This window comes from Vipera berus, assembly GCF_964194415.1.
Source record: "Vipera berus genome assembly, chromosome: 6".
NCBI lineage: Eukaryota > Metazoa > Chordata > Lepidosauria > Squamata > Viperidae > Vipera > Vipera berus.
Genome location: NC_138208.1, coordinates 37,344,554 through 37,358,525, shown reverse-complemented (window position 1 = coordinate 37,358,525; position 13,972 = coordinate 37,344,554). Strand labels below are relative to the sequence as shown.

General features: G+C 43.9%; 2 protein-coding genes across 2 annotated transcripts in view; one reads left to right on the top strand and one right to left on the bottom strand.

Moving 5' to 3' along the window:
* Positions 1–13,972, top strand: part of SLC38A1 (solute carrier family 38 member 1) — a 540,785-nt gene that overhangs the window by 283,130 nt on the left and 243,683 nt on the right. The gene's annotated exons all lie outside the window — the stretch shown is intronic.
* Positions 1–13,972, bottom strand: part of ARID2 (AT-rich interaction domain 2) — a 182,451-nt gene that overhangs the window by 2,763 nt on the left and 165,716 nt on the right. Inside the window, exons 19-20 of the mRNA XM_081330945.1 lie at positions 3,083–3,203; positions 2,908–2,999 (exon numbers count right to left, since the gene is read on the bottom strand). Coding sequence (XP_081187071.1) covers positions 2,908–2,999; positions 3,083–3,203 — 213 coding nt within the window. The remainder of the gene's footprint in view (positions 1–2,907; positions 3,000–3,082; positions 3,204–13,972) is intronic.

The window sequence follows — 13,972 nt, the reverse complement described above, 5'->3', positions numbered from 1 at the left end:
AAAGTTGCATAAGCAGGGAAACTTGCAATTAAGCCAGCAGGTGAGTGCTTTGGAGTACGCCTGGGTGAGTGGGAAGTATTGTAAAAAAAAGATCCCCCCCCGCACACGCGTGCTAGTCGTTTCCGACTCTAGGGGCCGGTGCTCATCTCCGTTTCAAAGCCGAAGAGCCAGCGCTTGTCCGAGGACGTCTCCGTGGTCATGTGGCCGGCATGACTAGACGCCAAAGGCGCACGGAACACTGTTACCTTCCCACCGTAGTGGTCCCTATTTTTCTACTTGCATTTTTACGTGCTTTCGAACTGCTAGGTTGGCAGAAGCTGGGACGAGTAACAGGCGCTCACTCTGTTACGCGGCACTCGGGATTCGACCCGCCAAACTGCCGACCTTCTGATCGACAAGCTCAGCGTCCTAACCCACTGAGCCACCGCGTCCCTTTGGGAAGTATTGTAGTATGGCATAAATGTGGGAAGGGAGTGTTGTAGAAGGTATTGTAGTATGGCATGGAAGGGGCTGCTGTGGCATGGTCCGTGTGTGGCTGGGCAAGCATGTGCTATAGAGTGGAGGCAGGTGCAACTAATGGGAGCAACTTGAGACCTTCTTTGCTGGCTTCCTCACTGACTTTGCTTGTAGGAAGTCATCAGGGAAAGTCACAAAATGATGATCATGTGATCATGAGACTCATAAATGCAAGCCAGTTGCCAAGCACCCAATTGTGATCATGTGACTGCAGGGGTACTGAATTTTGAGGACTGGTCATAAGTACCACTCTGCTCACATTGCCAGGAGTTTGATTCCTCCGATCCTGACCGGCTCAAGGTTGACTCAGCCTTCTATCCATGAGGTTGGTAAAATGAGGACCTAGATTGTTGGAGGCAATATGTTGACTCCGTAATTTGCTTAGAGAGGGCTGTAAAGCACTGTGAAGTGGTACATAAGTGCTATTGCTATCTGTAATGACTTTTCATTCAGAATGTTGATTTTCACTTCCTCTTGTCATTTTACTTTCACTCTAATTTATTTTACCTTTCTTCCATATCTGTTTTTCCACTAAACACACCATTAAACCATCAAAAATGGCTCATCCCTCATATTTCATCATGATCAGTAATTTATTCTTTTTTATTAATTCCTTTTTCATATATACATATCAACAGATTATAGCCAAAAAAAGTATATAAATAACCACCCTGATTCATTATTTGGTCTCTGAATAACTGATTTTTATGATCTCAACATTCATTCATATTATTTAACGTAATGACTTTCTATCTTGGTTTATATTCATTCAGAGTTTTGCATTTTCCTCTCCCATTCATCCATGGTTTTTCTATTCTCATAATTCACTGGCAACTAAAACATACCTATGAATTGCTAACAGGTTCAATCAATTTTTATTATGGTCACAGACTAGAAAATAAAAGCATTAAAACAATAATAATAGTAAAAAATAAAAGGCAGACAGAATAATATATTGTGATTGGTGGCAGATTAACAGTCAGCAGTTAAAGTTTACCTAATTTTACATACAACGTAGCAGAATTTGCCCACATTCAGAAAAACTACTTCATACTGATCTGATAACAATAGTCATAAAAAAGACCAGTATTTCCCGGATATACTAGGTAAGATGTTATAAATAGCACATAAGAATTTCAAAATTAATTGCCCCATGGTACAGGCAGCATTTCCTGCTAATGGCTGGGACAGTACTGGTCAGTTTTGGCCCATTTAGGGCAGAGTGCCTCAATCATAAACAAAGCACACTCACACTATTTTTTGTAAGCCAGGATTCCTAATCCAGAAAACACCTTGGAAACCAAACCGTTACCTACATCCCACCAACCAGGAATCAATACATGGTACTGATACACTAAAACAGAGTTCCCCAACCTTTCAGGGTTGGTGGCCCAGAGCGGGGGGAGGGTGGAAAGAAGGGATGGTTTTGTGGGAGAGGTAAGCGCCTGCACATGTGCGCACAAACACCCATTGCTTGCTCAAGTGGGTTTGCAAATGCAGACACTCACAGTGATGCTCGCATGCACCAGCCAGCCACTCATGCAGTCCAGTGGCCAATAGGCTGTGGCCCACAGGTTGGGGACCCCTGAACTAAAAGATACACATTCAAAATTATAATATTTTCATTTAAATTCAAATGGGTTGAATTTAAATCACTAAAACCAAAATGGGGCAACACCTGGGACAATTAAGTGTAGATTTTCCACAAGAAAAAACATTTTAAATCTTACTAACCATTCACAGTTACTATGAATTACCACACATTGCACTCACATTACCCTAAATTAATTGTCCTTCATATGCCTACTTTTACCATACATAACTGGTTTTTTTCTTATACTAAGTTTTCTTCAGAAAAAGTATTAAATATTGAAAGAAATATGGAGACAACCAGTTTAATATGGTCTCATTATTACCAGAACATTAAAGAGCATCACACATTAAAATATTGCTTTAGAGATCAGGCAGTAAAGAAGGAAATGAGGGAACTGCTCATCTCAAGCATCTTCTAAAATTATGTGAATAAATCAAATTCTGAATATGCAGGCATGTACTTTTGCTTGGTGGAATAGATAATTGACAAAGTATTTGAAAATATCCATATACATACAAAAAAAATGAGGGGGGAGAACATAAGAAGCAAACATGCACTAAAACCTACACCAAAATCCAAGTAACCTTCATTAAATTAACACGACTCTTTTCCAACCTCTTTTTACACAGCCATGAAAGAGAAAATGAGGAGGAAGTTTAAGTGTCAGAATAAGGACAAAAAAAAGGAAACTACATGCTGGTACACTGCATTTAATAATGTTTAAGATTACATTTGTCATCTCTGAAAATGTATTCATGAGCAAATATGCAATACTGCATTAGAGACAATCTACTCACCTGCGACCACATTCTGAATATTTACCAATATTTTTTAATATTAAGGCAGCTGTTAATCGGATGTGTTTAGTAATTGGTCCCTCTTTTTCATCCTAAGTCAGAAAAGAAACCAAGTTTTTAGTACCAGTGTCATAACTATGTTTTTCCAGTGTATCATCCATATTATTCTACTTACTGTGAAATCTCTGAAAACGAGGTTTCGTGATCCCCGCCTTAAAGCCATGAGGGCAGCACTAGGGTGATTGACAATAGCCTTCTGTGCTCTGGGAGTAGAAGAACCCCCAGCAGTTGGTGGCCTGAATAGATTTACAAATAAAAATAATTACACAGTGTTTCTGGCACAAGTATTGTTTCCTTCTGCTAAACTGATGCTTGGTGCTAATGATTCTAATTATTTTATTCCTCAAGAGAAGGTTGTTCATATTTTAACTAATAAAATAATAATATATTAGAGAAGTTGCCATTTACTTTGTAAGATGTTTTGTCAACATTACTATTATACTATTATATTAATTTTTGTTAATCTACTCATTTAAATAACTGTCCCTCAAATGCAACAACAACCTCTCCTCCAAATGCTATGGGTAGAGCAATGTTTCCCAAGAATTGAAAGCCTTTGGAATAAGGAACAATGATAGTTTTCTTGCATTATTTTCTATTATACTTTTAAACTATTTAAAAGTATTATTCTTTGGGGAGAGAAGATTATGCAGATCTAAAATATTTAATTTTGCGTTGGCAGTGCATCTAGAACTAGGTTCTCTTTAGTTTTAGGAATTGTGTGGAAAATCAATAATGTTCTAAGTTGCATTTATGCAGAAATTAAACATTCAAAAGCATTTATAAACATTTAAACACATCTGAAAAACTTTGCAGTAATTTTTTTTACTTTACTGTAAAAAATAAATAAATCTTGCTTTAATAAATACATTGGTGGATAATGTATCACATCTTTTGTGTTCCAGGCAATAAAGTAATAGATTCATGTGAAATTTTTATGAGAAAAGCCACCTTCCCAAATAGTTGACAATGTCTGTTAAAATAATGGAATTTCTTAGACATGGTCATTGAGAGTTAATCTGCTGGTCCATTTGTCCATTTTCCCTTACCAAAAAACTTTTTTCCATTTGATACATTTGATTCATTTTGTGCTATCAAGTCAATGTAGACACTTAACAATGATATTGTCATACTCCAGCTGAATAACCCCAACCAAGCAAAACATAAGAAACATGATGAACCCCAATGTTAATTTTATTAGGCAAAAAAACCAATCTGGCAAGTTTAAAGGAAAACTAACCCTAAAGCTATGGCAGGAAACAGATAATTAAAAGAGTAAAACTTCCCCTGCCCTCTCTGACAGTTCAGGTCACATTGTCCAATATATCTTCTGGTAATTGTTATGAGAAAAAACTTTAGTCGCCAAAATAATTCTTCAGCTCTCACATTGATAAGGAGCACCTGTGGATTCAAACTTCCCCCTCTTCCCCCTCCTGAACTGCTGGCAAACTAAAAGCATGCAGCAGTCCTAAAAACAGTAGGCTTCGCAGCTTGACAGGTCGTTCCCCTCTACAAAGGAAAGGGAATCTAGAAAACAAAAAGAATACACATAAATGCTTGCTAATTTTTTCCTTGTACTGGTGCCAGCTTCTGGGGGTATTTTGTGTGGAATCGTTTTACCAAACATTCCGCTTTTATGTGCTGGGCCTTCACCCATCTAGACATCGGGTAACTCTCCCATTGGATTAAGTACTGCAGCTTCCCCTTGTGGATTCTGGAAACAAGGATTTGCTTAACTTCATAATGCATTTCCCCTTCTACCATTATTAGGGTGGGGACTCCCGCCCCTACTGGTCTCAGTGTGGATTCCTTGTATGGCTTCAATAAGCTACAATGGAACACCGGGTGCATCTTACCCAACAACTTTGGTAATTTCAGCTCTATGGTCACCAGGTTAATGACTTTCATTATGGGTAAAGGACTTCAGCCCTAACTTTTTGCAACTCTGTCTCAGCTTAAGATACTTTGTAGACAGATACACTTTATTTCCCACATGGAATGTCTCCTGGGGAGCTCGCTTATCTGCCTGTTTTTTCTGACTTTGGCTGCCTTATCTAGAGCCTTCTTCACATTGGTCCAAATCCTTTGAAAAGAACCCACCCAGTCACTTAGGTTGATTCAGGATGGGGGTCCTGTGGGCACTCTGGAATAGGCACAAACTCCACCCCATCACTAATTTAAATGGAGTGAAACCAGTACTGTTGTGCACTGCAAGAGTTCTCACCAGTTCGTTTGCTGATCGTTGACATAGAAACGCAGGTACCGTTCCACTATTGTGTTAGCTCGTTCTACTGATCCATTAGTACTCAGATGAAAAGCAGAGTTGAGCCCCTAGGAAGACCCAATCATTTTTAATAACTGCCTCCAGAACTTAGCAGTAAATTGGACCCCACAATCTGAAATGATGCGCTTAGTCACCGCATGCAGCTGGTAGATATGTTGCAAAAACATCTTTGCTAACTTCTGGGCTGAGGAGAGTCCAGTGCATGCAATGAAGTGGGCTTGCTTGGAAAATAGGTCTATCACAGTCCATATTTCCCCCACTTTCCGGTAGCTCCACTATAAAGTCCATGGCTATCTCCCCACCAGGGTCTGGTTGGGTCAGCCACCTGCTGCAACAGTTCCGGACTCTTCCCTGGTAATCTTTTGCTGGCCGCACAGAGAGCACAGCTCACCACAAAGCTCTCAATGCCCTTCTTCATCTTTGGCGACCAGCCCTTCTTCATCTTTGGCGACCATAACTGATGATTAGCAAGATGCGGTATTTTCAGGAACCCAAGGTGACCCGCTTGCTTGGCATCGTGGCTGCGTTGTAGGACTTGCAGTCGCAGGCAATCTGGGACATACAATAAGTCCCCTTTCCACACCAACCCCTACCTCATGGTAAACTTCTTCTGATAAGCCACAAATCATGTGTGTTTGGGATTCCCCAGGCTAGGCACATATGGAAGAGGTTGTGGCTCAGCCCCTCTTGGAACTATTGGGTCAAGAGTTTCTGTGGCCAGTGCCTCAGCCTCCCTGCGATCCTCCTGAAATCTTTAATGTATTTAGCCACTGGTCTACTCTGCTGCTTGAGCTTCCGAATCTCTACCTCTGCCTGTTGGGTTTGCACAGGATCTCTGGAAGGTCTGAGTCCACAGAGAAATGCATCGTGGTCTGCCAACTCAGGGGCACCTACATCATGGAGAACTGTCACCCATTCCACTGCCTCCCCTTCAAGGTTGGCCACTACGATATCCACCTGGACCTCATCATCAGGGTAATCTTCTCCATGTCAGTCGAGGTGGGTCCAGTCTTGATTGAGGAAGAATGCCAGCTTCTCAGGGTTTCCATCAAATGTACCCCTCAGCAGTGGGGGTGGAGGTGACCTTGGCACCGGCTCGTGTCTCAGCATCCAGCCCCCACCATATCGGTACATCCACAGGCAAACTCCATACCAGGGACCCGGAGGGGGGATCGCCAGTCTGCCCTCCCAGGCTGGGCAGCCGATGGATGGCTGCAGGCTCTCTGTCCCAGGTCGGGCTGAGGAGGTGGCCCCGGCAGTGGGCTAGTAGCAATCCCAGTCACTGCGGCTGCTGCTCCTGCTATGTGCTGAGGTGAGAGAACTGGTGCCGATGCCAGGAGCAGAGCAGAGCCCCTTCAGGGTTTTGGATCCCGCCATGAGACTGGCTATTCTTCACAAATCTCTAGGCTGCTAAACTTCTGCCTCAGCTGCTCCACCAACTGGCTACTGTACCTTGGCAGGTAGCGCTCCTTGGGGGACGTCCACTCTGAAGCTCTTTGCTCCTACCACTCCAGTTCTCTGCCCCACTGGGGCTGAGGGCAGTACATCACAAACTTGGCTGCCATGGCTCTCTATAACTCCTCTCGCCACTTCTTCAACTCGGGCTGGTTGAACATCGCTGGCCTACCAGTCCATTCCAGGGTTGGGGTCAGCTCTTCGCGTTCAACTTACTCCTTCGGATGGGTGAGCTTGGTGGGGTTACAAAGGTGCTTTCAGACCTCAGCTGGAGTCCTGCTGGTCGATCCCAATCCGGCTCCAGCCAGCTTCTCTGTTTCAGGCATCTTCTACTGAGTCTTCACCAGCCCTTTGGAGGCTTCCAGAAAGGCACAGGGGCTCAGGACCCCTTAATTAATTTAGGAAATTTTTGAGAGTTAGCTTAGTGTCATATTCCGACTTAATAAGCCCAACCAAGCAAAACACTAGAGACATGATGAACTCCAATGTTAACTTTATTAGGCAAAAACCAATCCGGCAAGTTTGAAGGAAAGCTAACTCTAAAGCTATGGTAGGAAACAGATAATTCAGAGTAACACTTGCCCTCCCCACTCTGACAGTTCAGATCACATTGTTCAATATATCTTCTGGTAATTGTTATGAGAAGAAACTTTAGTTCACCAAAATAATTCTTCAGCTCTCACGTTGATAAGGAGCACCTGTGGATTCAAACTTTCACCTCTTCCCCTCCTGCACTGTTGTCAAACTAGAAGCATGCAGCAGTCCTAAAGACAGTAGGTTTCACAGCTTGACACACATAGATAGATTTTCTCCAGGAGAATTTGTCGCAATCTGGCCCTTTGAGGGTTTCAATAGTGTAATCATTGCAGCTGTAACTGAGGTCTTTTCTAGTTTATTTTTATTTCTCTTTTTTTTGTCCATAGGTAAGATACAGCTTAGCCAAATTATACAATGGAACTCCACAATCTTCAAAAAGGCAGGATAAGTTAGGTAACTGTGTTAACTCAAGTGTTTTATTCTACATCAGACTTTGGTTTCACACCAATTCACAGCATAACCCTAATAATAATAAGCTTAAAGTGAAAAAAATGGTCTTTGATCAAAATGGCTTACTCCAAATATTCCTTTAGCCTTCCTAAAGTAAGCAGATATAGGGATTATTCAACTGACAGTAGAAAGCTTTACTTTATAAAAAGTGACACTGATTTTCTCTGTTAAGATAAACACTGAGGTTGTTAAATCTACATTATGCACGACCAATGGAAGACCAATGTTCAACTCCTATAAATGCAGCATTTAATAATTTAAAGTCAACTCACTAGCACAACTTATTGTCTATGGAGATTCTCAGTCATCCAGTCATAGTTGTCCCAAAGATGCTTTTGCATGAGGCAATTGGACTTTCTTGGGGTTTTTTTTTTATTTTCAAGACGCCTTGCTTCTCATCCAAGAAACTTCTTCCATTCTGACTGGATGGTGGGGAATGGAAGGATTTATGCTCCTTGCAGACAGCTGGTCATTTGCATTCTTTTAGAGAGTTGTTGAGGCCACCTGGAGGTTTATATGTTGTCAGGGTCACCTGAGTAGTGCAAATGGGTGTGGAGTCTTCTTGGAACTGTTGAAAGAACTGTATTGAGAGAGCCGGGAAAGTAAAACCTACTCTGAAAATAAGCCCTAGCTTGATTTTTGCGGGTGGGTCTAATATAAGTCCAACCCAAAAAATAAGCCCTAGTTTTAGGGTGAGGCACACACCTAAAAATCAAGGTGGGTGGGGGTCGGGGTGTGGAGGTGCCCCACGCACCCCACACCCACTTACCTTACAGCCAGGCCTCTCCTTGATGGCCCACTTCTTCTGCAGAATCCCTAGGTCTGCATTTCAGTCAGAGGCCTTCCCATAGCTGAGAACCGAGCTATGGATTCAATCAATAGCTTGATTCTGCAAGGCCTCTGCAGATGAGAACCGAGCCTGGGATTGAATCTATTGTTCAGTTCTCAGCTGCAGTGGTCTTCCGGAAAGGTCTTGACTGTGAAATGCAGGCCAGAGCTCCATTCTCAGCTACAGAATAAAGCTGCTCCTTCTGCCGCAGAAGTGGGCCAGCTGGACGGGGCTGTCTGTGACAGAAGTGAGTGGAAAAGACACTTCCCTACCCCCAAAATAATACCTGGTGCCTCTTTTGGAGGGAAAAAGAGACCGGGTCTTATTTTGGGGGGGAAACACGTTAGATGGCCTCTTTGACCCCTCTTTCAAACCAGCAGTCCTCTTCACCAGTTCCTTCTCTTCTATTCTGCTGTCTGTAAGCATTGCTCCATCCACTATGGAGACTTTTTTTGTCTTTCTTATCGACAATTGTTAAGTCTGGAGTGTTATGTAGCAGGTCCCTGTCTGTTTGAATTATAAAGTCACAGAGCAATTTAACTTCTTTATTTTCTATGACTTTCTGTATTTTATGTTCTTACCAGTTCTTGCTTGCAGGCAAATGATATTTCTTGCAGATCTTCCAATGCACCATTGTTGCTACTTGGTCATGCCCCTTCTTGTAGTTAATCTGTGAGATCTTCTTGCAACAGCTTACCAGGTGACCCACTGTTTCCTCAGCTTCTTTGCACAGGCAGCACTTACTATCTGTTGCTGTCTTCTCAATTCTGGCTTTGTATGCAATTGTCCTTAAGGCATGGTCTTGTGCAGCCAGAATTAGTCCCTTGCTCTCTTTCTTCAACTCCTCTTAGCCATTGCCATGTCTTGTTATTATCTGCTTTCCCTATTTTTCTTAATATACTGGTCATGTAGTGCTTTGTCTTCCCATGCCTCCAATTTGTTCTTCATTTGGTCTTTCTTGTACGCCAGTTTGGTCTCTCCAGTAGTCAGTAAGTCTTCCCAACATATTAACTTCAGTGCATCTTCATTGTCCTTCAGATATTCTTCCAAAGCCCTTTTTTCTTCTTCAACCATCTGATGCACTTGCAACATTGCATGCCCACCTATTTGCCTTGGTAGGTAGAGTCTCTCAATGTCGCTGTGAGGATGAAGGGCATGATTCATTGTCCTTATTTTTCTGCTCTTCCTATCCATTGCTTTTAGTTCTGATTGAGTCCAGGCCACTATTCCTGCTAGTATCTAATGATTGGAACTGCCCAGGTGTTGATTGCCTTGATGGTATTTCCTCCATGTATTCACCTCTAATTTCTTGACTTCATTGTGCTTGATGTTGTCAGCTTGAAGGATATCCAGGTATTTGTAGTAATATCTTCATCCAGACTCTTAATGTTATTTTCATGGAGCATCTTGATTCCTTCAGTTTGCATTATTTTTCCTTGTTTGATAATGAGCGTGGCATATTTGTCCAATCCAAACTCCATTGCAATATCTTGGCTATATATACGGACAGTGTTGAGCAGTGATTCTATTTCACATGGAGTTTTTCCATACAGCTTCAGATTGTCCATGTAAATGAGGTGAGACAGTCTGGCAGATGATGATGATGACGATTATTCACATTAAAAAAACTCTAAAAGGCAGCTAAAATGTAATAGGAAAATGGATGTTAACAATAACTGAACTATTCTAATATCCACTAGTTCTGTTGGATCCCCAGGCTTGATGGCAAAACTAAATCTTAAAGGATTTTTTGAAAATCAGAACAATGGTGTCAGCCTAAACTTGGGGGGGGGGATATTCTACAACATGGGTGCCACAGCCAAGAAGACCCATTGCCTAGGTCCCTAAATGAAACAACTTGCAACATACCTTCTCTACTAGATCTGGTGGGACAGAAGAATAATCCTTCTGGTATTATCCCTCTAATAACCTGGTCCCATGTATGGCTTTAAAGATGAAGCACATTGAATTGGGTCTGGAAACAAATTACCAATGCAGCTTGGAGAGCAGCAGTGTAACGTGTGTTCTACAAGGAACACACATTACTGCCTGCATCATTCCATTTTGAAGCTTCCTGGTAGTCTTCAAGAGAGTCCCATGTAGAGCGCATTACAACAGGGTTACTCACACGCCACCCCCAGCTTGCTTTAACAAGCCAGGAAGGGCATGGATTTAAAGACCAGGTGGCTGAGCTCACAGTCCTAAGGACCCATCTGCCCCAACAAAACCATATCGTTTCCAGATTTTCTAACTATCTCCTCTGAGCTAAAACAAAATCTCACCTTCCCCTGGATTCTGCCATATTCCCAAGGGGGATAGGGGATAGGCATGCGGGCTTTATTGTTTTCACTTCCTCCATTAAATGTAACCTTTTGTTTATTTGCCTGTCTGCTATCCATTACAATGTAACAAATTGCTTTCAATACTATGCATCTCTCTGAACTTTTCCTCCCTTACCGGGCAACTAGGAAAAGAGGTGGGGGAAGAGACACAAACCTCCGGGATCTGGTTTATTTGCCAAAGGAGGTGTGAAGAGCTGTGGAATGACTGTGCTGCAAACGGAATTGGATTGATGTTATTTTTCCTTTCCCACGATGGACTTGACCACCTGGAGATTGGCTGGTCTGGAACTGCCCGAATGAACTGTAGGTGGAGTTTGCTTGGGGGCATTTTAAAATTATCGAGCTGTAAGGGAATCCTTCAGATCCTGTCTATTATGCCTGCTATCTCCTATTTCTTAGTAAAAGTTCCTGCTTGGAAGAAACTGTCTCCAAGAGTTCTGCTTTCTTAAGATGTGGGTTTGAGGTGGGTCCTGACATTAGGATCTGCATTAATTGTCAACCTGGGAGGAAGAACCTTACCAGGAGACTTTGCAAAAAATACAATGTCGAACGACGAGGCAGGGAGAAAAGGAAGAAAGTCCTATGGAAAGGGAGCCTTCCCCACCAACCGAGATCCCACCAGCTATCGGGATCTGAAGCGTCATACTCCTCAGGGGAAGAGGTGGTGGAGACACGCGACCACAAACCTCGATGGTCGATGGGCATTGGGGAAAAAAGCGAGTGGGAAAAGGTATCGAGAAAAGTGATCCTGAGAAGGGGCAGCCACCAACACGAATGGAAGCAAGAGATGGAGAAATCCCTGCATGTTAGCAAAGATGAAGGGAGTTATGCACCACACTCAGACTGGATCCTAGAGAAAGCTATTGACCTGATGAAAAAAAAACCTTGGCTCTCTAAGGGAGGAGAAACCTGAGCCCCGCGGCCACAGCAGTGCCTGGAGCTGCAGCTGGAGAGACACTGGGGGGATTTGGAACCTGTAGTCCTGGGGACGTCTGCTGAACCCGTAGCTACCACCTCAGCAGCCCTCATTCCCCGCCGACCCACAGATGGAGTTCAGGATAGGAGGCAATACTGCCAGCGGCGAAGACACCGATCCATTCAAAGACTCCCACCGCTGGAAGCGAAATTCAGGGGGGAGCCACCACACTTGGGGTTTTTCCTAACCCAAGTCCTCAGTTACATGGAAGAATACGGACAGGACATCCCCAGTGACAAAGCCCGCATCCGTATCGTGCAATCTGCCCTGGATGGACCAGCCGCAGACTGGGTGGTGAACCTGCATGACTCCAACGCCCCAGAGCTCAATGACTTCAAACGTTTCATGTCCTCTTTGAGAAGGTGATTCGAGGACCCCCTGGCTGACTGCAAGGCCCGTGAGAGAATCAAAACAGTGAGGCAGGGCAGATGCCTGGTGGCTTAATATACACAAGAATTCCGGGCCATTGCCAAGAAGCTGAACTGGCCGGAAGACATCCTCCTTAGCCATTTCAAAGAAAGTCTAAACTACGACCTGTATGATGCTTGCCTGCCTCGAGGGGACCCACACCACCTCAATGACTGGTATGTCCTGGCAGAGGAGGCAGAGATACACCTACTAAAGAGGCACCGAGGAAAACCATGGGCCTGCCTGCCTCCTGAGCAGATGCACGAGCCAGCGAAACCACCGGCTACGACTAAGAAGTCAACGGGCCGTTTCAAATGTGGGAGAGAGGACCACCGTGCCGTAGAATGCCGCCCAAAACCCCTCAGCGCAAATCAGACCCATAACCAGCCAGATCAGGGAAGTTCCGAGCCAAACCAAAAGAACCCATGAGGGCAATAGAAGCTGTACAGTCCCCAACCCCTGCCAAGGAAAAGGAGGGAACTCTGGCCTACACCGCAGGGGCGGTGGACACCTTGGAGGACAGCTCGGAGGGCGAACCCATGGTAAGTAGATCCATTCCACCCATCCTCAAGACAGTGACTATATTAGCTCCCTCTATGCCCAAAGCTGTCAAAGTGAAAGCCTTAACAGACTCTGGCTGCACCAGCGGCCTCATTAGCCCGCCACTAGTGGGGAATTTGGGCATTCCGTGAGGAGACTAAAGCAACAAATCTCATTTGGCCAGTTAGATGGGTCCATAGCAGGGGGGGGTGCCAGCTACCCTAGCCAGCTTACTAGTCCACCTGTCCCTGGGGAACCATGAGGAAGATATAATATTTGTAGTGACCCCAGGCATGGAATGCCAAATGATTTTAGGGCTGGAATGGTTAAAGAAATGGAACCCCTAGGTAAATTGGAGGACAGCAGAACTCAAATTCCCAGAGGGAGATCATGCAAACGTAAAACCCCAAAGGCCCCCACCAACCCTAGGAGTGAAGAAAGCATCAGTGGGAGAAGAGAAGGGGTTGCCAGAAATACCAGAAGAATACCGGGACCGTGCTGAAGTTTTCAGTGAGGAACGGGCGGATGTGCTCCTTCCTCACCGACCCACGGACTGTGTTATAGAAATCAAACCCGGGGCAAAACTCCCGAAGCCCAGGCTGTACTCCATGAGCCCTAAAGAGATGGAGGAGATGGAAAGATTCATAAATAAAAACTTAGAAAGGGGATTTATTGAACCTGCCAAACCCAAAGTGGCCACCCCGGTCCTCTTTAGGGAGAAGAAGGACGGCACTTTGTGTTTGTGTGTGGATTACCGCGCCCTGAATGCAATTAGTGAAAGTAACCTGTATCCCCTACCCCTCATGAAGGACATGTTATCCCCCTATTGAAAGGATGGATTTTTACCAAACTAGACCTAAGAGAAGCGTACTACCGCGTTAGGATCAAGGAAGGGGACGAATGAAAGACTGCATTTAATTGTCCCATGGGATGCTACCAGTTCAAAGTTTTGCCATTTGGACTACAACGGGCCCCCACAGTTTTTATGCAATTAATCAATGAAGTGCTAAGAGAGTACCTATTTAAGGGGGTCCTGGTTTACCTACATGACATCCTTATCTTCACTGAGTCCAAAGAGCAGCATATTAACCTAGTCAGAGCGGTTTAAAAAAAACCTGCGGTCT